Here is a 24549-nt window from a genome sequence, read left to right on the forward strand (position 1 = left end):
TTTTTTTCAGTCTCCCCTCATTGCACCTTAAAACTAATGGGGTGACTATTTCCTCGATTAATCAAGTATCTTACTTATGAAACGTGCCTATCACAGTGTCTGTTGATTGGATTTGTTAAACTTGATTGATCAATATCCAATGGTAGGTGATTAACCTAATGCTCATAGAGGAATGAAGTACCCTAAAGTCAATCATGTGTAGAAGAAAAGATATCATGTTAGAATACTATGTTTAAATCCTCCATAAAGATATTACTTGAGAAAAGCATTAAAGATCGTAAGTATATAGTGGCAGAAAATGGAAATAGTCAAGAAAAGTGAAGCACCTCAAAACTGTACCTAAGTACAGTACTTGAGAAAATTTACTTAGTTACATTCCATTACTGGCATGACCAAATGTTATCTACCCTTAAAGAGTTGGCTATCTTGGCCTAAATAAATCTAATTTGTTGTTGTTCAGTTTATTGATTAAAAGCCCTCACTCTTAACTGTGTTTTCAATGCTACATGTCTTAACAAGAGCGGACAATCATCCTTGGGACATAATGGCAGCCTATTACTTGTTCATTTTCTGATTGTCAAAATTTGCTTGCCATTCAGAGTAAATAATGTGAAAAATGATAATATTGCTCTGTGTTTAAAAAAAAATTGATGGCTCTCTTTTAGAGACATGGGCAGAAAATAACAATTATCTTCCACTGAACCATAACAGCAACAGTATTCATTTCACACACAGATTTTATCTGTCCCTGCATATTCCCTTCCAAATACTAAAACAACTGAGAGTTGACAGATTTTCAGCAGTGTCATGTAGACCTTGATTGTGTGGCTTTTGCTGAGCTTTATTGCCTTTGGACCAGAGTCTCCTATTAATTATTTGAATGACACCACCAGATGAAATGTTTTCTTTTCTCATTTTTTGCACAACCTCTATTTTTCACATGCAGTGATCTTTATTTTTGCAGCCACTGTAGTTCATATAGAGCCCTACAGTCATGAGTGGAAGGGATCTGCAAATGTTCATTACAAGCTACAGAGCAGAGGATGTTGGTAAGTCAGCACAAAATGGCTTTTGAAACATTGGTGACTTGTGACATGGTGTCCAATTGATACCTTGAACAGATGCGACCTGAAGTCCCCATGTTGAATTCTCCAGGTACTGTCAAGTCTTTGATGCTTGTCAGCAGCAGCATTGCTTGTGTTTATTCACCTGCTACTCTGAGTCACAGCTGAACTGCTCAGAAAACTGTCTGACACAGTTAGTTTGCCGACACACACACACACACGCAGACACACACACACAGCTTTTCTAAATTACCCATACAATCCATTAGCTCCTCTCTGTCTGTTCTTCTGTCTTTTACCTCTGTTTCTTTCTTTGCTGAAGTCAGCACAAAGACTTCACTTCAGACATTAAAAGTGATGAGTTTTTCAACAATTCCAGTGATCCTAATTCAGCCATATCATTTGCTTTCATCCATGCAGAAAAACTGACACTGCGGATGAAAAATGGTCTTGGCAGCTCAAAGTACAAACCAGCTGAATATAAAAGACTACAAGCCATTGTTGATGCCAAACGCCAGGAGTCTGATCTAATTGGACAAAAGGTACATTTTGTTGTTATTAATATCATGCATGTGCTTAAATCAGCAGATTTATGATCAAATCCATTCCTGTTACATGTAATAATATGGGGATTCAGCAGCAAATGAAGAGGAATGCGCTACATTGCTATGATATAAAATGCCTTTTCCAGAGCAAACAGCCCTTATTACCCATCACAGGAAGAGCTTGAATTGACAAAAACCTTTTTGTTTTAATGCAAGGTGATGAAACAGCACGTTTACAATAGTAATAAATAGCTCCCTTTCTTTCATTTTGTCTACCTTTTTTTTCTTCTCTCTGACATGCCACACACTGTAAAGGGATTTTGTTCCATATATAACAGGCATTGCATAACCTTTACAGTTTGTCCAACTATGTGAAGCAGAGCAGTGATATCGCAGCTATACACAATAGCATTCTCACTTTCATGAATATTCATTTGGCTGCCTGGGGTTTTCTATAAAACAGTTTGAGGTTCATAGTCATCTGACTCAGTGCGGAGTAAAAGTTAATGCTGGGGGCAATGGAGATAAGGCTGTTAGACCTGCAGTGTTTTAATTGGTAAACTGTGGCAGAAGCCTTTTTGTATCATTATGGTTGCCTGTGGCTCCTTCCAACCCTGCTCTCTGCATAGCCTAGATAAGACGGGGTATGTTCACATTTGTTTGCCCTGCTAAAAGGCAGGCTCTCTGAGCATCTCCCATTGGTCATGTAATAGAGGGGAAATAAATGGCCATGAGTTGCCTCAAGCATGGGATCATTTTTGCTCTCCAGGAAAGACCAGCGGCAGAAATAGATACATAAACCTTGAAATTTTGTTTCATGATAAGATTCCCAGCAGCACTGTATGAAATTGTAAAAATATAGCTACCTTGCATTAGATAAATGTTCAGAAAGAATACATTTGAAAATGAGAAAAAGAGATGTTTACATGATACAATGAATAATAATATCTTGGTTAAATTGAAATATAAGAAAGAGCAGAACTCAAACAGCAGTGCTTGTCAATTATGTGTTTGTATGCACACAGATAATCTCCATTTCAAGAAAAAAAAAATTAAATAGCTAGAGAACACTAACAGGCAGGATTCAGACACCACTCACAATGTCAGAAAATCATTGCAAAACAATGTAAGTTTAGAAAAAAATGAAAATAAATTTTTTGTCAGTCATCACATCATAAGGAACATAATATTTAAGCCTTTTCACACCCATGATAGTTCACCCGCACAGGTGTTTTCACTTATTTGTCTAATTAGGCTCCTTCTCGGGACAATGTGTGCATGTAGGTGACTGAGCTCCACTGAATGCTCTCTGACCGTGATGTTAGTTTTGCTGCACTACCTGGAAGGGGAGCGGTTACACAATTAATGATCCTCTGTTCATGAAGTTTGTTAAGCGATCGTGATTCCAGTAAGGCTCCACTTAAGCTGACCAGATGTCTAATAAATCCTGTGACCTGACATCATACTTACAGCTTAGATGAAATCTGTCAGTGAGAAAGACCCAGTTTTCCAAGAAGGGCCCTATACAGTACCTTTTCCCCACTACTCAAAATGACCATCTTGTCTTTTCTTCAGGATACTTTAGACCGTTTTCATGGAAGACATTTTTAACATGTCACAGTAGGAAAAGCACAAGTATAAATAATACATTTACTTTTCTACTGTGTACTTCCTACAAAGGGGGTAATAAATGTATGAACAATTGAACAATGCTATTGTTAAAATGTGAGCTTTTCCTGCAATGACAAGCTAAAATATCTGCTGTGAAATAAGCTTACGACAAGCAAGAAATGTGTAAAACACAGTCCAAATTGATATTGGCGTAATGGAGAGAGGGCCATGCATAGACAGACAATATCTTCATTGTGAAGTATAGATATGACTTGAGTGGCAGAGGAGCACCATTATTTGTAGCTATCAAAATGTATTTTTGAGTTTCTATCTGAAAGGCATCGAGATGAGCAAATCTGCAATAGACCATCTTCACAGGGTGGCCACTTCCTCTGACTCCACGCTCAGTATGGGACATTTGAGATTGGACAGTTTTTCAACATATTTGATTAGCAAATATGTTGTTTTAACTTGAAATACTGCCCAATGTTTCTGTGGACTTTTACTTTTCATGGTCATTAAGTTTCTGATAAATCAGGAGGTAGTGATTCAACAATTTGTCAGAGTCCTGATATTTATATGACTTGAACCTGGAGCACAGAATTTGAGCCTCCCATCTTGAGTATAATGTGAGAGGAAAATGACTGTTGTGTGAATATGGTCCATGACTGGATTAAGAGATGAGATTTGAGATAAGTTATAATCAGTTAGAATCAGCCAAGCAAGTTTCAGCATACAAGGAATTTCCCTTGGTATTTTGTTGTTGAACAGAAATTATTTTAGAAGAAATGAGAAAATTCAAAAACAAGGGCTACAAATATCATGAATCAAATATATGAAATATCTCCCCTTTTTATTGATGCATTGATGTGCTTTGATATAAAAGCAAAAAATTGAGGCATTGATTGTCTCCAATTTGACACAAATGATGAGAAAGTACTACCCATTAAAATGGTGTAAATGTCTTTTCTTGATATGATAGGAATGGGAGTCTGACTGGCCACTGTGTGGTTTAATATTTAATACAAGATCGATAAGAATGGATATGAATACTTTGCTTTAATTGGCATTTAGCCGAGAAATCGCTTGATCTAAGTTCAGCTCTGCACACAGATAGTGTTGAGCTGAGTTAAAGCTAAAATAGCAAATCACTATTACCTTTTTTGGAATTGGGATGACATCAATTTGACCTTTTGCTTTCAGAGCAGCTCTGTGTTCAGATTGAGCGCTGTTGATTCCAATAACTATAAGATGGACGTCACCCTGAGGGCAAATGTCCGGCACAATATATTCAAGCTTCTTTTGCGACAACAGCAGCAGCAAATTGACACATTGATAGACAGACACGACATAAATCAACACCCAAGCTCCTTTAGATATACTGATGATAGGAAATACACTGTAGCCATTTATTAGTTATGCGAGATTTTTCTTTGTATAATTATCTGAGCCAGTGGCCTGTGCATGAAAACACTGATAGGAAACAATGAAAGCACTCTGAAGGAGGGCCTTGTTCCGTCATGATGAAAAAGAAAACAAATGATAGGAGATTAAGTCTTCTACCTCACCCCTTCATTTCCTTATAACATGCTTCATGCCTGTCATGCATGTTCTTACTCAATTTTTTTTTAATCTGCTGCTGTTTATTTTCTTTTCAGTCTTTAACAATGACACTGTTTCTGGTGAATTACCACAGTTTATAAGCCTCTCACAGACACAATAATGCTGGTAAAGCCTCTGTTGAAACATCCCTGATGTGCGAAGAGGGGCAAAACAACTCATTTTTAACTATAGGACACAAAAATGACCTGTTTATGTTTTGACATCATGATTCATTCACTTTATAGTTGTTATGCTTCTCTGATATTTTGAATTTGTCCAGATAATTGATGCAGTAACGCACTCTAGTATAAGCTCTGTTCAGATTGACTTAATTATTTGCAGGAGCAAATAAATGTCATGGCTAAAGTGTATTTAAAAGCAAACACTCAGTTTGTTTTTTGCCATCCTTATTTCAGCTCTGGTGAAACTGTTTATTCCTGCTGTGCATTAAACCTTGTCTTATAGGTTCAAAAGACTCGCTGTGCAGCCAAGGCAACCAAGGAGAGCTCCATATTACGGCAGCACAGACAGGTGTGGAGCAGAGAGTGCCCCAGGCTGCGAAAGGCTGAGTAAGAGCCCCATATTACTCCCTGTCATTATCTGCTGCAGTTTTCTGGATCTGCTATTACACCATGCAACCGTTCCACTTAAGCCCCATTGAGCCCAGGCAGGAACCTGCATGAAAAAATAGGGTCTAAAGAGGCTAGGGGACAGAAAGTAAGCTCAAATTGAAGAATGTACCATGGAGGAAACAAGAAGAGAGGAGATTTGAGCTGATTTTCTCCTGGTGATGACATTGAATTAAAGGGTGAGAAATAGAGAGAAGTGGGGGAGTTGGAGCCGTGTGGGGACAGTGGGGTATATTGCGTGCTGACGCAGAAGTGTGGGACTGAGGCCCCAGCGGTGTCATGCCTTGTGAAGTGAGAAGGGCAGCGCTAGCTCTGGGGTGCAGCTTGTTTGGCTGCGTAATGACTGTGTCTGAGCCACCCAAGGTTAATGATGTACACAAGCATGAGCCTCGGTAATGAGTCTAGTCATAAAGATGTGCCACTGCTTGCAACTCTCTACACATATTTCTAGTTAAATCACCCTGGGATTCAAAAGCCTCATTGTCAAAAGCGAAAACAGGCAAATACATCTCTATGGTTACTCTGCCTTTATTCACAATCATATCAACCCCTGGTTCTGTTAGTAAGAAGTAAACAATTACCGTAACACCCTCTGTGGGCCTGTTAGTTTGATACATTATGTCCCCCAGTTGAGTCAATGTGTGGCTCGACTATTGGGTCATACACCCAGAAGAAAACATAGCAGTGATTGAAAGTAAAGTTGCTCCGGTACAATGCTTTAAGAATTAGTTACTTTGCTGATTTAGAATATTTACACAAAAGGCAATCAACAAATACATTTTGCATGTATGTAGCAGTATGTATGGTAGTTACAATGCGTCTGCGCTGTACCAGCTGAAACATTGCAGTGATGCCTCCATATCAATACATCAATTATATTCATTATTCTAAGATGGGACAATGTGTGTGTGATTTGTGCTGGTGAAGGTGTGTCTGAGCTGACCAGTCAGAGGAGACACTGTATTGAGGAGGAGGGGTCTTAAAGAGACAGGAGTTAAAACAGAGTGTTTCTGATGGAGGGAGAACATTGTTCTGCTGGACTGAACAGTATGAGAAAACTGATGTGTTTTTTTTTTTTAAGCACACATAAACATATTCTAGTAGTAACCCAAGATTAAACTATGAACCTGAAAATTGGAATGATATGTCTCCTTTAATAGCAACTCTTTCACTAACATTAGGTTGGAGACCTAATTTCCCTCTTGGGTCACGGAAATGACAGCTTTAATTTAGCCCAGACTAGCAGTTAGTCTGAGATGTGGCTGCTGGGCAGATATCAAAGATGCACAGTACGTGAAATAAACAAAAGTCGGACCACAGTGTTTAACTACATATATCTAAATGATACAGTTATGGCTGAAAATGACCACAGAAATAAACAAGGTTGGTTCCAATATCTTGTAGCTAAATGTTATGTGGTTGTATTTCTCTTTCTCTCATGAAACAGGGAGGCGGCAGAGACTGACATCCATGAATTTGTAGAGCAGCTCAGACCAAATGGTAGAACAGACACTGCCATTTTCTCTCTTCAAGACTATGGTAGACAACACTAACAGTTTTAAATATTGCTAGTAACTGTATCTTCGATAGTCTCTGCTGTTTATGAGTACTGTACTAATATTTGTCCTCTGTATGTCTGTGTTGGGGTTTAGGGCTGGACCTGGAGAGGGAACGGGAGGCATTCAGGGTAGCCACAGTGGAGCCTGTTCATCAGCTCAGGGATGACCTGCGCTTCAGACTGGGTGAAGCACAACATCAGCAGCTCACTGCTCATCGATCAAACTGGGAACAAGTAGTACAGCAGGTATCTGTGTGTCATTTGTGCCCACAGTAGTGACCACAGTTAGCCTCAACAGAGTGGAGAGATTTTAAAGATCTTTTCAGAAAAATAAATTGATATAGTCTTTTAGTGCACCTGGTTCAAAACATATAATGGTCTAGCTTTTGAGAATCCTCAATCATACAACTCTTGTCCTTGACTGTTAGCGTACCATTTGGAGTGTTATCCCGTAGGTGCACTCAAAGCTTTTAACAGTGAATCTTAGCTGTTCTCACTCGCTGCAGGTACTAAACCAAAACAGTCCATCGTGCACGTCCAACAGAAGCTGAAACTCCCCTGCTTTTTCTCACAATGGCCTCAGCATGCGCATAGCGCTGCATTCACTGTCCATGAATCTCTTGTTTGTCTGATATCCACAGTCCCTAAGTCACCAATGCTGCCTTTGACTCTGAGAGGTTTTTTACAAGCTCTCGAGATGAATGGCAAGATTAAGGAGTAAGCAGGGGTCTTTAAAGACAGACCATACTTGGAATGAACCGTCTGCCAGCCATTTTGTCTCCTCTGTGTGGCTCACTCATGCTTGTTTCTTTCCCATGACCCCCTCTACTCTGGCTGGCCCACAGCCCCTAGCCACCTGATTGCATTGGCACAAAAGGAGAACCCCCGCCTTTTCTCCTTTTTTTTATAACTTTTGTACATTGGTTCTATTTCTCATTTCACCACAATACTTCACACTCTGACTCACTAGGAATTCAGAGGGAGATCCTTTTCAGGTGTTTTATAATTACATGTTGATCCTTGAGTCATTAAATGAAACTAAAGAGAAATCAGAGAAAAATGGGCAAAGTGAAACACCGCTTTACAAAAGGGAATCAAAAGGTATGATAGGGTGTAAAATTTACCCCATGCCACTTTACTTACTAAAGATTTTTGATATGTTTGACAGCTCACTACATAATTCAACATTTTCATTCATGATGAGTAAATAAACTCATCCATCTGACCTTCCATCCGTAATCCTTGTATCCCTCAGTCCATCCATCCATGCATCCATCTGTCCATGCACAAGCAGAACTCCACTAACTGTTGAATCCAGAGTTGTGGAATACCAAAATATCCTGCTCTCTTTGGCCCACATTTTTTCTTTTAATTTTCCTATGATATTAATTACAGTGTATTTTCTTTGAATTTACAGTAGGAGTCCACACCTGTATCACGGTGCTTGAATCCAGATGAGATTTATGGCTCATTTGTAAAACTTGTTGATGATAACATTTTTTGTTGGAGAAAATTAAGATCTGCTTCAGTCTGTCTTCATTTTACCATACTTCATCTGCTGAAATACAGCAGGAGATGCAACATTGCCCCTGCTCTAGTGCTGAACTCTTGTGTAGGCGGTTTAACAGTTAACGGTGTGCAAGTTAAGTGCGTAACCACAATTGACAAGCGTCTAGTCATGGCTGTAGTCTGCAGTTACGTCTGTAGTCATGCTTGGACAAAATGGGTGCTGGCAGGCATGTTATCATTCTGTGGAGGCAAACAACATGAGGCCAGGAAGGAGAATGGAGGAAACTGAGATACATGTCTTCAGTGAGAGGTCTGAAAAGAAAAAATGTGTTAGAGAGGAAAGAGGAAAAGGTACCAGATAAGATATCAAATAACTGATTTCTTTCACAACCAATTGCTCCTATCTGAGTACAATCAGAGGAATGTGTTAACGTGGTCTTTGTTGTGTTTTCCCTCCACCACTCCTCCACAATGTCCAATCCTTAGAATTTTTGAAAATTATTTTAAGTATGTCTACTCCTTCACTATTTCTGTGAGTAAAACAGAGAACAAGGAGAACAGAGAAGCAGGCCTAATTATTTGATAAGCATTGTCTCCATTTCTAACCAGCTGTTCCCCTCCTTCTGATACCTAACATCTTAGAAAATAAACCGTTTCTGATTACTTGCTATTATTGAATCACTCTCCTGATAAATGTTTTTGAATCGAGACATCTGAGAGAACAGGGCCAACCTGAGTTCAAACAGTGCTGTTGATTTGAGCAGGCATAGAATAATGAGCAGAGAGAAAGTGTTACAGCTCTTTGTATCCCTCAATCCCAGATTTGTAGCTGTTATTTTTCTCTGTCTTTCTTGTCTGATATTATGGTGGCAATTCATAATCAGCAGTTTGATTTCCCTGCACAGAATAAGGTCAAACTGTCAGTCATGTTTGTTTTCAATGTAAAAATGTAACTGTTTTTTTTTTTTTTTTTTAAATCCTTGAATCACCAGATACGCTTTGTTAAAGACCAGCAAGTTGAGGTAAATGCAAAACTTCAAACAGAGTACCTGGCCTTGGAAGAGGAGATAATTTGCCTTGGCTTGGAGGTAAATATCCCACTGCCTCTGTTTCAGCAAATCCCCAATTTCTTATCCATATTTTAGCTTACACTATATCTTAAAAAGTGATTGCTACGGTGTTTCACTAAACTTTTAATTTTAAATCTCTTAAAAATCATATTGTTCTCTGCAGAAATATCTCACTAACACTTCAGATAATCTGGTGGACATAGAAAATGTTCCTGAAGAGGTTTTGCATTCAGACTGCCCTTACCCAGAGCTGAAGGACTCCTTTATCCAGGCCTTCCACTCCCTGTCAGGACGGTACCAGAGCAGGCTTCAGAGACTCCAAGAGCACGCGCAAAGAACTGACAGGTAAGCCTGAGGACAGCTGAAGTTCAGCTTTAACTACACATTGATTGAATAAGAAGATTTTAGTGACTTTTGCAGCTAATATGTGATGAGTGTATGACGATCCCTTCAATATCTCCCTCAGTCTTGATAGAAATAGGCTTTTAATTATATTCAGCCCTCCAATTGGGTAAATTCATGCATAGGCAGAGCTGGGCAGATCTAGATGAAAGATTAAAAGCTCAGCAGGACATCGACAGTATGTAGAGCCCCTGTCACTTCACTCCCAAAAAGAAAGCTGTCGAGCATGACAAGTTTTTCTCACCAGGAGTTTGACTATATCAATGTCTCAGAGCGACTTCATGACTTGACTTTCATATGGTGGCTTTACAGTATAGAACTGTTCGCTTCTATGAGTAGTATGCAAATTATCACAATGTATCCTTCTGAAATGAAATGAAGTGAAACCAATTCAGGGGAACATGACATCATAGTTCTGATTATGTATTTTCTGGGTTGGACTCTGTTTCAGGTTCTGTGGTTGGTGTGCTGATGACCACCAACGCTTCCAGTTCACTGCTGCTCAGTACACGAATGACATACCAAACCACAGAGCCCTCTACATGGACATGCTGCAAAGACTCTTCCCTGATAAAACTAAACAAGATCTGGTCAGTACTTTAGCAGAATATGTTTAACTTAACTCATTTATATGATTATTAAATAGATCAACTAAGTTTTGCAATTAAAGAAAAAAAAGAAGCGGTATGTGGACAGTAAACACACATGGATGTCATGGCCAGGAATATTGTATGCAAAGTTATGTTTATTATAGATAGATTTCCACCAAATAAGCACTGTGTCTTGTTCCACTTCCAGTCAAAATTATTTGCTATCTAGCAATCCAGCCTTGCTTTTCTCCCATGTAACACCGTAGAGCTTAACTAAATGTTGTTTTGCAGCTAGTTTGGTAAAACGACAAACAGATTAACCTTGAAACCTTGAAACCCTTTAACCTTGTTATCAATGTGTGGGCGTTGCACAATGCAGAGCAACCTACAGTATACGATATCCACTTTGGTTTGCACATCAGGCCAAGAAAAAGTTGTTATTTTTTGGTTCCAGCTTCAATTCTGAGCCAATTTATTTTCTTATTAATTTCATTTTATTCTATTACACCTCTAAAAAAATATCATAACAATAACAACCACAGACAGTGTTGTGATGGGATCACACCAACTGCTGAGCCTGTCAACATGTTACTGCATTATTATGTGAGTAACCAGTATTCATGGGTCGGAACAAATCCATCTAACACACACCCATGACTGCATGTTGCACGTCTGTGATGTAATGTACTGACAAAAATCTGTCCACAGACAGACAGGCAGACATATAAGCACCTGGTAAACTACTCAGAACTGCTACAATAATTTTACCAAGGACCACATTTTGCCGTGATGACACACACACCCACAAGTTGAAAACATAACGACTCATAACAATTAAGGATATTAATTATAAAAAAAATACAGTTAATAATTTAATTGTTCTTTACCCAGAGAAGTTTTACTGAGATCAGTATTCATACTTATATTGTACAGTTAGATTCAGACATTCAACACAATCTGATCTGCTGACCTCTGAGCAGCTGGAGATTATGTGTGTTGCTCAAGAGCACTGCCCACTGGCCTCTTAATTGTTGTCCATGACTGTACTGCACACAATGTACACGCCCCAATTTCACAGATGGAAACACACATGCATATACTTCACACTGATGCACTTCCGCACAGACACCCATCTAAAAATGTAACTCTGAAGCCTCCCTGCAGTGTGAGTCCCCGGCTCCCTGATCAATGTAGCTCAGTGGCCTGAACCGAGCACACACAGATAAGCCTGGACAATGATCCGCTCAGCGCCCCGCAGGATGTGCCATGTCACCCACTGTGGACGACTGGCTCACGCCACCGCCCAGCATCACCATGACAACCGCCAGCCCTGCTCTCCTCCCTCACCCGCACCCAGAGACCTGTCCTCATATCAGTTCCAGCTGGGTGCTGCATTTAGAGCTGTGATCGTTCAGCCTGGGGGAGAAGGGGAGGGAGGGCGAGAGGGATAGATGTGTTTCAGTCTACAATTTACACTTCCTCAGGAACAGACCCAGAGTTGATGTAATGCTGACTCCACCTATTAGTCATAATTAAGCTCACTTGCGTGCAGTGGATAATCAGTGTGGAGATTGGGTGGCTGAAACCCCTCTGATTAAGTGCATAAATGCTTTTCTGATATCAGTTTGTAAAATCTTGATTGTATACAGGCATTTTTCCCTATCAGAACAAGCATGAACTTGATTGTTATCCAGTAAGCTCAAAGGATGGTCTCCTACTTAAAGTGAGATCTGCTCTGCACGACAAGTTTTGGCTCCATTAGCAATAAAGTGAAAAAAGAAACCTATTTGTGAAGCTGCAGTCTGCTTTGTGTAGATATTTTTCTCTGTATTTGTTATGTGAAAAATAATAATAATACTTGTACATGCAGACAAATGGGTCGATTGGAAATTCTATTGTTAGAACTTTAATTACAAAATCGTTTCTGTGAAGTCGACATCTCAGGAGGTTTGGTGTGCTGGTTTTTCTCCTCAATTTGAGCATTAATATGTTGCTTACCTGCCCAAGTTCCATCTGCATTCAATCATTTCAGAAAGATTGCATAATTTTCTGTTGCTTTTGTCAGTCTTTAAATTCTAGAACTTGAGTCTATAACGAGATTACAGGTATGACATATTACCACAGTTTAAAGGTTTGTGAAGTGTAGCAATTTAAGACTGTTGGTGATAAATGAGCTCCTATGCTCCCTTCAGTTGCTTGCAGTATCTGCTGATATTAGTTTTTTTTTCCATTTTGATCAAGGAACCTGAAAAAGGAAGGGTCATTACATCAGTGAATCTCAAATCTCCTGAAGGTTAAATCAGTGGTTAACCTACTCTCTGAAGTGTGTTCTTTTATTTTCTGAAGGTATTTCTTCATCAGAAGTCATATGACATAGATATGTTCTTCATGCATCTTCCATTGACTTCAGTACAGTTGTCACCACAGCCTGGCACTAAAGCAAGATTCGTAAAGACCCTTCGTTCTTTTTTAAGTCCCTTGATTTTGATTAAGATGGAGAAGAATATGTTGAGAGAAAACAGTTCTTTAAGAGTTTTACTTTATGCTGAGATTTGTGAGATTTAGGCATGGGACAAACAGGACTCACACTTTTTTAGTCAGTGTCCTTTTTCGTGAAAAAGAAAATACATTAAAAAGACACAGGAAATCAATAGAGGACTGTACATTATCACATTTGACTGTTTTTAAGTCTCTCAATTGGGGATATTCACAATTATCCTGATTTATGATTATTCCGATAATGGAGATTCACCACAATCAATCTATCCCGGGTGTCTTATATTGTCCCATCCCCCAGTCTTTGATTTTGAAGTGAAAAATAGACAGAATAGCAAAGTGCTCCTTTACGCTGCATGTAGAAGTATGTGGACATGTTCCATCACCATCACATGGTGACACTCCAGCTAGCTTAGAGTGGGCAACTCCCTTTGCTGGATGGGGCACTTTATTGTCTATTATGACATAGAGTCCTGTTTAATGTTCTCTCATAATAAGCAGGAGGCCAAAAGACTACCAGCAGGTTTTCCGAGTGACGCACTCATAATGGACTGAGGCAGTTATAGGAATAATTCATACCTCTCACCTATTCTGACCGTACCTGGGAAGCCATTTTCATTTCTTCCTTTTGTATGGCTCAATTCTTGTGGAGACAGCCCTCCGGTGGATGCAGCAGCTTGAGCTGAGAGTCGTGCCACTTTAAGTGTGCACTGCAGACACAGTGCAGTGGATGCTTCAGTACTATATGTAATGTGTTGGCTAAAGTGCATGCCCGTGTGCGAACACACATTGCATGACAAATGCAGGCCTGTATGTGTGCACAGACTGTGCTCCTGCTCACACACTTCAAACAACACAAGAAAGGTAAGGGTAGTGAAAGCGAGGACAAGGGAAAATGAAGAACAAAGGGTGGATCTTCCTCAAGTTCTGAGGCTGTGCATTAATAAACAGGATTTGCTCGACTGCCTCTGGCACTTCTGTTCCGTTGGCAGGTCTGTCAGCTCACTCATTTTCAATAAAACCAGTCAGCCATCTAATGCCATCCCACCGTCAGTTAGCCGCTATTAGCCCATAGATGAATATCATTCCCTCTGTTCCAGTGAAGCAGCCAAGTGATGCAGCCTCTGTGAGTGCTGACACAATGATGAATAGCTACAGGCATCCCTCACACAGAAAGGAACTGTTTTCCTTCAGGACGTTTCACAACCAGGAGAGAGGGACCATTTTAGATCCGACACAGAGCTTTCCCGATGGTCCTGCTGCCATTATAGTAGACAGTGTATCATGTTGGGGTGTTTTTGAGTTTCTGTTTTCATGTCACTAATGTTGTGCAACACTGTGTGGTACATAGCTGAGTTGCTGGTTGCACTGCAGTGCTTCAATCTTGCCATTTTTTCATATTTTCATTTATCGTCACAATCTTTTTTTGATGCTTATAAGAGTAATTGGTATTGGGATACTGCACTGACATCACTGCTCCATGTACCAACTGAGATTCTGTAGTGTGATTGATTCAGTTCCCCTCACACTCTTTGAAATTCTCTCATTACTTTTCAACACGTGTAGAGAAATTGTTGTCAGTGTTCTGAAAAGTACTCTTACATCCTACTTCAGTAAAGTAAGTAAGTACTTTACACTTGTAACCTTACACATTACACCAACAAGAACAGAAGTAATAATAGCAATCATCTTTATCATCATAATCAATCATAATCATACCAATCCACAAGAAAGAACTCTGGTATCTTATCAGAACTGTTTTTGGCAGATGTCGGACCTGACACTATAGATGAGTTTTGAGTAATGTCTTTGTATATAAATGCCTTCTTCATGCATGTTGTTCCTCCAGATGGAGCATGAGCGTGTGTGGGACTGGCAGCGCTTCACCCAGGCACAGCTGAGAGCCGTGACCCAGCAGTGGCAGCGGGACCATAAAGAGTTGCTGGTCAGAGCGCTGGTCACCCTGCAGGACGCGAGACATGCCCACCAGGAGGAGCTGGAGCTCCACAGAGACCACCAGCACCAGCAGGACATCTGCTCGCATCTCAGGGAGAAGGTTAGTGTGTGGTGTACCTTCTTCACACCAGGAGCTGTCACAGTTCTCACTTTATGAGATGGTGCTTTTTATGTTCTCAATTAAGCTACAGTTCTGTGTCTCAGAGCCATATTTAATCCCTGCAGGAAGTGGATCTATAACTTTAATATTATACATGTTCATTGTTCTGCTGTTTTAGTCAGTTTGAGATCTCTGTGGTCTACTTCTCCATCATTCTTATTTATAAGGCTCACTCACTCACATCTGCTGGTGTAGTGAGCTGGTTTCCAGTTTCTGCTTTTCTTGTATCCTTTTCAAACTAAGTGTAGTTGCTGGGAGAGATGTGTGAGGAGTCAGACAGGCAGAGGCATCTGACTGCCTTCTTGTGTACAGTATATCTGCTGACGGGGCTGCATACTACGCCAGGCTGCCTGACAGCATCTCTCGCTTTAGCAGCCACTCGGGATGGGCTGTGAATGCAAACAAGCTAATAAGGATGGTCTTGCAAACATGATGTTGCTGTCTCTGAGGGCTGCTAGTTCACATTCACACAACAAACAAGTTACTCATGTGAACAAATCTGAGTCTTGTTGATGCAGCGCTGAAGAAATTGAATTAGCTTTGCCTGCCAGTTTGTTTGTTTGTTTGTTTTTTTTTAATAGTGCTTATGTCCTTTGGTGTATTAGATAACAAGACACTCTGATATACTGGGATAGGGTCTGTGTGAGCAATCATGACTGATTCTAGTTTTGCCTTGGGACATGTAATACTAGTCTTCAGGGGAACAAGCCCAGTCATGAGAGGTCAATTTGGGGTATGTTCCCTCCTTATACAAAAGTTGTTGTTTTTTTTTTGTTTGTTTTTCTTATGTCGGACTTAAATGTTGTAATATTGTCTGGATTAACAAGCTTCTGCAAATATCGCAGAGCCAGACACAGACACATTCAGTAGTCTACATGATCAGGGGTATTTTTGCAAATGGGGTTTTAAAAACAATAAAATCTCCAGAAATCTTGGAAATAAACTCTGTCCATACTAAGACCCCTTAAAACACATATCATGTGGCCCTCATGTATACTGCCAGTGATCTAAAAACTCATCGAATGTGTTCGCTCTAAGTCGAAACACATAGAAAAAGCTTTGTGAAAAAGCCTTTGCACATGAGGATGGGACCTTTGAATACATTTTCACACTCAGCCCGCAAATACATTCAAATTTTTCCTGTCTTTGATTTTAATGTCACCATTTCATTTTCTGGCAAGGCTGCAAATGTGTCCATAAATACTGGCTCTTTATTTCACAAGCTGCGCTTAACTGTACAAACTTGTGACTATAAACACCCTGATTTACTGCAGCGTCCCTGATGCCTGACACCAGAACCTCTCTCTCTAAACCTAAAACAGAGATTGGATTGTGAGGCCATTTCAAGGAAGTGACAAATGGAGTTTTATATGATTGCCTCATCTTTTAGCGGGAAGGTGAGAAAGGGGTACAGTCTTAAGTGGAATTACTCTGCTTAACATGGGGGGGTGTACAGAGTTAAAATGTATTGAAGATAAACACTGAGGGTTTTAACTCTCTTGAAAATTCAGACTCTCACTAGAAGAGAAAAGCTTGGCCACTATTAAAGAAATAGTAGTAAGTGTCCGTGAAAAGCATAAATTCTTGCATATTTATCAGAGTGAAAGTCTGCTTGATTTCTGTTTAGCTGTATGTTCACTTTAATTCCTGGAAGTCATACTGTTTCAAACAATCAACAGCTTGCAGCTTCTTTAATTTTCACCAGCGTAGTACGTGACAGGACTTCATCCTACTTGCTTTTATTATGCAGCTGATGCATTTACTCTGACTATTTACACTTTATCCTTCACTGTGCTCTTTCATTTACTTCTGGTGTAAGTGAAGAAGCAAATTCAAGGGCAAAAAATCACTTCACATTCAGTTCTGCCAGAGAGGAACTCCTTCAGATACAGCTGCAATGACTGTAGCATTATTCAGATGTGAAAGACATAGGTTTTTAAAATGATGTTATTCAAGACAGCAGTATGTATTTCCAAGCTTCCTTTTTGATGTATTTTCAAAAATAACTTCAGCCTTTGACTTCTAGTAGATGTAAATATTGCAGTACAACATAAACTACAAGCCTCTGAATATGGCTAACACATCCCTGAGTTTTGTTTTCATGGCTCTCTGAGGCAACAAGAAGAAATGAAATCACACAGCCATTTTTATTCCCTCGACTTTTCCACATCTTCGTTTTTTGTTTATGCAGTGTTTGTGCACATATTTGAGTTTGTTGTGGAGCCTCAGATGGACGCCTGTTTGCATCCAATCATTCTTTCCACTGCCTTTATCATCCCAGCACAGAGACACAGCGGCGAGACAAGATGGATTCTCCTCCCTGTTCCGTCTGCCTCTTTAACGCTTTCTTTTCTGCAGCTGCTCCCTGCGACTGAAGCAACTCTGCTGTCTCTGCTGTGAGCCACACAGCCCTCATGAGATCAGCTCCTTTTTATTTATTTCTTATTTTATTACCATTTTATTGTGTGTGCTGTATTATGTCATAGGATTTAGTAGAAGACTTGCGCAATGTAGCTAGAAGGCCACCTGTATCAGAATGTATATTTTATGGAGGACCCGGGGTCAACATAGTGATCCATTATTTAGGAGAAATTCATCCCCTTTTGCTCGTTTGTATAGTGTATATGCGAGAACTTGTACCTCAGGGGGTACCCAGGTGCAGTTGCCAGAGGTCACATGGAAAGCTCAACTAATTAAAACTAAACTCGACTTAAAAAGGGTGAGAATGTGATTTGATAAAAAACATATCCATACATCTGTGTTAAGTAGGCAAATAAAAGCCACAGAGCCAAATTTGCCCAGGACTAGAATTACCTTGGGACCTTGAGTAATTGGTAGCTAATAATTGCAAAGGTCACCTGTGATCTTAATCCTCTGCGCATCTGACATGTTCCTAATGTGTAAAGCATTCCACCCTTTATTTCCTACAATATTTCACCAAACACGGCGCTCATATGATAATTTTAGTCTTGTGCGAATCTGCATCTCTGTGGTTTGTATACATCTGATTTCTGTTGTAAGGCAACTTAACAAGCTTGAAATTCGATCACAGCTCATAATATGTTTGACAACAGTCAACAGTTGTGCTAGAAGTAAGTGTATCTGTTTTTCAGCAGCCACATTAAAGTGAAACTCTCGCCAAAATGTAACCTAGGCTTTTTTTGTGAATGTATATGAGGCAAACCTTTGTGTAAAAGCATAATTACGACAAAAGAGGCACTTTTAAGATTTACCATGTTTTCGCTTTCGGCTCAAGCTCATTTTCTCGGTGCAAGGGGCACTTTTACAATAGCATCAAAATTGCTGTTTTTAAAACAGTAAGAAGGCTCGACACAACATGAAACATTGCTCGTAGTATCACCAGGGTCTCTATATATGAACACGAGCATTGAGAACATTGTTTGTGTACACAAAGTTTACTAAAGAGAGAGTGTTTGGACAACTCACATTAGCAGATGTTTACTCCGCTCGCCGCCGTCCTGCCAGTGAGAAGTATCGATCTGTCAATGCGATGTAACATGGAGGCGAGTTAAGGTGGCCCATTCCTAAAGCTTAGTTCCATATAAATGCATGGATAATTCATTGTTTTGTCATTAGCGAAAAAATGTTGACCTTGAAGTTGAAAAAGGAGCCTCATATAAGAAACAACACTAAAATAAAAGGCCAGAAAAGTCACGTGAGATATCGCGTTGATAGTTGTGGCCGGAAGACAGTAGCATTCCACCTTAACTCTCTTCAAAGTTACGTTGCGTTCTGAGATCGATACTTCTTGGCTGCCATGAGGACTGGGAGCGGAACAAGCAACTGCTAAGGTGAGTTGTTAAAAAAAACTTTCTTTTTGCAAACTCTGTGTTCACAAACAATGTTCTCAATGCTCGTGTTCATGTGTAGAGACCCTGGTGATACTACGAGCAAATTATCATGTTGTGTCAAGCCTTCTTAGTGTTTTAAAAATAGCGATTTTGATGCTATCATAAAAGTGCCTCTTACACTGAGAAAGTGAGGTTGACCGGAAAACAAAAATACGGTAAATCTTAAAAGTGCCTCTTTCGTCGTAATTATGCTTTTACACGAAGGTTTGACTCATATACATTCACAAAAAAAGCCTAGGTTGGTTTTTTGGCGAAAGTTTCACTTTAATGTGGCTGCTGACAAACAGATGCCTTGCTCCTGGAAGTTGATATTATGCAGAGCCTAGACATCATATCCAGAAGGTAATGTCCACAAACACAAGTAAAATACAGACTTTCCTTATCCTGAGCAAATGTGTCACACAAAACACAAACGTTTGATTGTAATTTCCAAATCACACAAGGTCCCCTGCCCTGAATACTAGTTCTGTGTGAATAGAGTCCAAACTAGTGAGCGTGCTTTTTTCTGTATGAATTAACAAGCGGGTAATTTGCTGCGTGGGTTAATGGTCAACATTAGTAACACCCAAAGGTTAACCTACAACTCACTCCACAGAACGTTTGCTAAGTCTGCTCATCCACTGTAGCTTAACATTGGCTAAATAATGTTGACATTTCAACACATTGACATTTCAGTGACCAAGACCTCTAAGCGATCTTTAAAAAAAAAATTCAATTAACACTGATTTATGTCCATGCATATATGCTGAATTATTTCAGTTAGTTTCAGACCGCCATTTCAGCTGCTTAACGGTTGCTGAAAGAAGAAAAAACTAAGAAAATTAAATGGCTAGCTAAACGTAAATGATTCTAAATGACCTAGCTGCCTCAACCAATGCAGCCATATCCACTTTCATCCAAGTGATGCAAGTTAAGTGCTCATGCAACAGGGCTGTGGAGGTATGGTAAACAAATACGATTCAGAGCCACTGGTCTGAATGATTCATCTTCACAATGATGTAAATTAGTTAAACTAGAAGCTCCAGTGTTTATAGCACGTTTGAGGTAGATTAAGAAGATAAAGGACCGCTGTGATGCTAAGGTAGTGACTTGCTATATTTCCTCACTTATGCAAATAACCACCTTCCACATCTCATCTTCTCTGAGCCTCCGTGGGTTCAGATGAGAGCATATACTGGACAGTGTTTTGGTCAGCGCGGTTCTGGCTCTTACCTCATTATACTTCTGACGGCCGTGTAGTGGGAAGAAATCCAGGATAATTGATTTCAGAGTTACCGTGTACCCTTCTGTTTTGGAAAGGGCAGGGCTGTCACACAGAACATCGCTTCTTCTTGAGAACCACAGATTGGCCATGCAAGGATGACTGGCTGGATCCATGTGTCTGGAAGGAGATGACATAACTGATCATAGCAGTCTCAGAAGGCGCCCTTGATGTGTTATATAGAGGGGTTGTAGAAGGTATGTATTTTAACGTAAAAGTAAATAGATGATTAAGATAACTACCTAACATATCATGCATGCGGTACGGCTTGTTTCATCCCAGTGGATCTCTGTCAGACAGACTCTTCTTCTCAAATCATCAGCTGTTGTTCTGCAGTGTTCTGGTTGCTGTAATTAGCTGGCATTGTTCTCCGTGTTACTGTTCACTCCAGCCTTTTATTCTGTCCTTGCTTTCGTTTTGCCTCCCACTTATATCTCACTCCCAGGCATCTTTGATGAGCGATTGTGTTTTCCACATGAGTAAATAAAGCCTGGAGGGATGACAGATTGTTGCAACATGCTCAGGTGGGGAAGGGATGAGCAGGCCGACAGGACAAGCGTCACAACAAGGAAGATTTTCATGAGACGGGAGGCTTTTTTTTTATTGCAAAAGCTCATTTTTCATTTCCTGCTCTCCAGAGTACTTTGTAATATACACAGCGCTGATGCAGATTAATTTATACCCGGATGATCTGTGTGCCCTTCCTGCAGTAATCAGTGTATTCTCTAGGCACTGTTTGTTAGCAGATCCTCTGTCATTGAGTGTTAGTGACGAAAAAAGTACAGCTCTTTATCCCTCTGGTGGCTGAACTGACACGACTCAGAGTCTCAGTAGTTCAGACAGTGCGTGGGCCACACAGTTTTTCTGCCGACAACTCTGAGGAGTTAATTGCTCATATGCGGCTAATATTTTCTCTTCAAAGTGATGTGCTTGTTACGGACTTCAGGAGAATTCTTATAGTGCTAGCTGTGGAAACAAAGATAATTGCATGGTTTAATTTTTCCTCATCTCTTAATGGAAAATTAGCTCTTGTCCCTGTAAAGATTCTTTAAATCTCATGTGTCATAAATGGCACTCAGTAGAGCTGTTCTTATGAATAGTCCACTCATTCTCATCGTTTGCTGCTCTAGTTAACAGAAACGATACTGGTTGAAGGTTTGAAGTTTTGCATGAGTTTACTCCTAATCTGTTTCACTCATCTGTTACATATTGAAGGTTTGCCATTAAATGACCCTGAGATGGAAACTTTGACAGCTGCTGCGATGCCCCGTGACAGAAAACGTTGCGATAACTGTACAATTGTATTAACAAAGGCTTTGAGCAGGCTGCAGTTCGGAGATAAAAAGGCTATCATTCTTTTTGTTATTCTGACATCTCTGCAGTCATTTATGTAGCACCATGAAAGAGTATGTCTTTCCATTTCTCTTTGAATTCCCTGAAAATGAGATTCCAGTGACAAATTACTGAAGACTGTTCATTTTATTTCCTTTGTGCTTCCTAAAAGGCATTTTCAACTCTGCCTAAACAAGAAAGAAAAATACAAAATATATCAGTTCTTAGTGGATCTAAACTTTAAAGATCCATTTCAGATTAGGTGAACACTGCAATTGAACTTTGAACTTTGTGCTCAATGAGACTAAAGAGAAAACAAGAGTGTTATCACTCACATATTAGCCTGCATGTCTCCAAAAATATGCTTTCCAGGCCCGCCCATCAGGTTGTTTACACAGCCTATCTCTCAAGGTCCGGAGCATCAAACACTCAGGTGTCTTATCTGGGCCAGGCTGATAGCTTGATGGATGGTTTAATTATGTGTGCTTGTTTTTCTGTTAAAAAAAAAGGCACACACAAAAACATGAAAAAAAACCAAACAAAGCTTTTTTAATTGTATTTTCAGCAGGAGAGAAGGACAATAAGGGGAATGACATACAGCAATGTTCCCCTGCTGGACTCAAAACAGGGCTGTTGTAATTACTGTACATTGTCAGCTTCTAGATGCCACTATTACATGAATAATTTAAAATGCATTTAAACTCTTTATATGCACTGCATGGAAAATAATCTCAACTATTTTATCACTTTTTTTCTTAAGGCAACAATAATGTTGCAAGAAAAGATCCCCTCGATGCACACTGAAGTGTTTCACTAGCCGTTTCAACCTTTGTTCAAACTTACAGGGCTTTGGGGGATTTGTATGAGTCTGGTGTTTTACTCCGCGCAGCCCTAGAATCATTCACTGGAATCATTCCTCCGACATTCCAAAGATTATATTACATTGAAATACTGGAATAAAAGTCAACAACAATTCTTAAAGGCAACAGGAACTCCAAAGCAGGACACATGTAACAGTTACTTATGGCATATGTAGCATCATAAAGGTGACATATTATTCTCATTTTCAGATTTATAATTTGATTTTAGGTTACCAAACCTTGAATATGTTTACATGCTTGATGCTCAGACCCTCTGTTTTAGTCCTTGTCTCTTTCAGACCCCCTAAGTCTCTTCTGATTGGTCAGCTCAGACATGCCTGACTCAACACCTCTAAGGACAGAGCAACTGTGCTTCATCAATTTTTCAACGCCAAACTAGCCGCTAGTCATTAATTGTGAAAATGTGTGACATAGTGACGTAGTGTTATGGCACAAAGTTGCAGAATTAAAGGCGGGACTATTGACGAGGCGTTTCGGGGCAGAGTTTTCTGTGGGAGAGTGGAACTTCTGTTGGTGCAGAATTAAACCTTTGTAACTTTCAAGATCTTTTACATGCACAAGAACCTGCATACAAAAAGAAAAGCAAAGGAAATAACTCGAAAAGCATTATCATCTCCTTAAAGGCTGCAATTAACAATTATTTTCTGTGTCGGTTAATCTGCAAATTATTTTCATGATTAATCACATTAATCACAATTCACATAATTAATTCATCATTCTATAAATGTAAAAAGAAGATGTGGGTAAAAAACCCAGTGTCACATCCTCAAAATACTTCTTTTGTCCAACAACAATCCAAAACCTAAAGATTCTTCATTTAAAATCATGAATCTGAACAAAGCAACACATTTTTACATTTGAAGGGGCAACATGTGATAATTTTTGTTTAAAACAAAATTTACTGAAACTATCAACATAATGTGAACAAACAGATGTGACCAAGAAGCTGGATAGTAGATGTATGACATTTTTGCTTGGAAAATGGAAATTATTAATCAATTACCCGACATAAAACAGAACTACTTTTATCTACACCTAACAGATTGCAAGCCTAATAGATATTGACACAATGCTGTCACTATTATTACTCAGTCACTACTCACTGTCTCCGAAAATTGCATATTGAGTGCAGTTTTGGGGAAATCAGAGCCCTACATGTCCGCCTGAGAGAACATTTTGATTTTCAGAGAAAAATCCCGTTGTGTCTCCTGCTTCAACACTGTCAAATGCAGCTGGATTAGAGGCTGTATTTGTTTTGATTCCTCTCTCAAGCACACAGCTGCTACTGTTTCTCAAGCGCACATCGAGTATGATTGACTTGATGATACTGCTGCTGGTGCTAATGTGTGTGTGACCATGTTAATTTGCAGTTCATTCCTTCAGGGATTCCTAAGCTCTCCTCTGATAGATCTGTGAATGTGTCTGCCCCGTCGGAATGCAACACTTTAATACCCGGCACACCACCGAGAGGCTGCTGCATAACGAACCTGTCACTCACTCGCTGGCAAAATGTGAACTGTGTGTGTGTGAGAGATAAGTTTAGACCATGTGTTTCCAGATAGCTACGTAGCTGGGTGATTGCTTTCTCTGCAAACATATGAACACAATTTTAGAAGAGTAATATTTGTCAATTTTCTGCCAAGACATTGTTTCTCCAGTGTTTCCTCTGTAATTGATTTGTAGCAGTGGTAGCAGGGGCTCATTTTTGTTTTTTGCTCCACGTCCATCCCTGTTGGTCTTTGTTGGTTCTTGTGCTGTAAGTGGTTACAGGAATAATATTGTTCAAGTTTTGTTACATGGTCAGGATGGGGTAGGACTCATTCTTATGTGTTTTGAGCTTTCTTTGTTTTGTATTTTTGTCTTGATTGTCAGTGTTATTTAATGTAATAAAATATGTAATTTCGCATTTTCTAGCTGTTGTAGCGATGTTCTTACTGTGGTGGTCCACCACTCCAGAATGATGGACCACCATTGATCTCCATGTTTGATGACTGCCATATTCTTTTGATAT

General features: G+C 39.7%; 1 protein-coding gene across 3 annotated transcripts in view; it reads left to right on the forward strand.

The window, feature by feature from the left end:
* The window catches only part of LOC119025503 (coiled-coil domain-containing protein 148-like), a 30002-nt gene that overhangs the window by 680 nt on the left and 4773 nt on the right, over window positions 1–24549 (forward strand). For 2 of the 3 annotated variants that reach the window (XM_037109114.1, XM_037109115.1), the window contains exons 2-10: window positions 965–1049; window positions 1485–1606; window positions 5288–5391; window positions 6899–6990; window positions 7104–7255; window positions 9511–9606; window positions 9752–9933; window positions 10442–10580; window positions 14926–15132. In XM_037109114.1, coding sequence (XP_036965009.1) covers window positions 995–1049; window positions 1485–1606; window positions 5288–5391; window positions 6899–6990; window positions 7104–7255; window positions 9511–9606; window positions 9752–9933; window positions 10442–10580; window positions 14926–15132 — 1149 coding nt within the window. In that variant the 5' untranslated portion in view covers window positions 965–994. Of the gene's footprint in view, window positions 1–964; window positions 1050–1155; window positions 1258–1484; window positions 1607–5287; window positions 5392–6898; window positions 6991–7103; window positions 7256–9510; window positions 9607–9751; window positions 9934–10441; window positions 10581–14925; window positions 15133–24549 lie in introns of all 3 variants that reach the window. The other variant, XM_037109116.1, reaches the window with a different exon arrangement.

Source organism: Acanthopagrus latus, chromosome 9 (genome assembly GCF_904848185.1).
Source record: "Acanthopagrus latus isolate v.2019 chromosome 9, fAcaLat1.1, whole genome shotgun sequence".
Lineage (NCBI taxonomy): Eukaryota > Metazoa > Chordata > Actinopteri > Spariformes > Sparidae > Acanthopagrus > Acanthopagrus latus.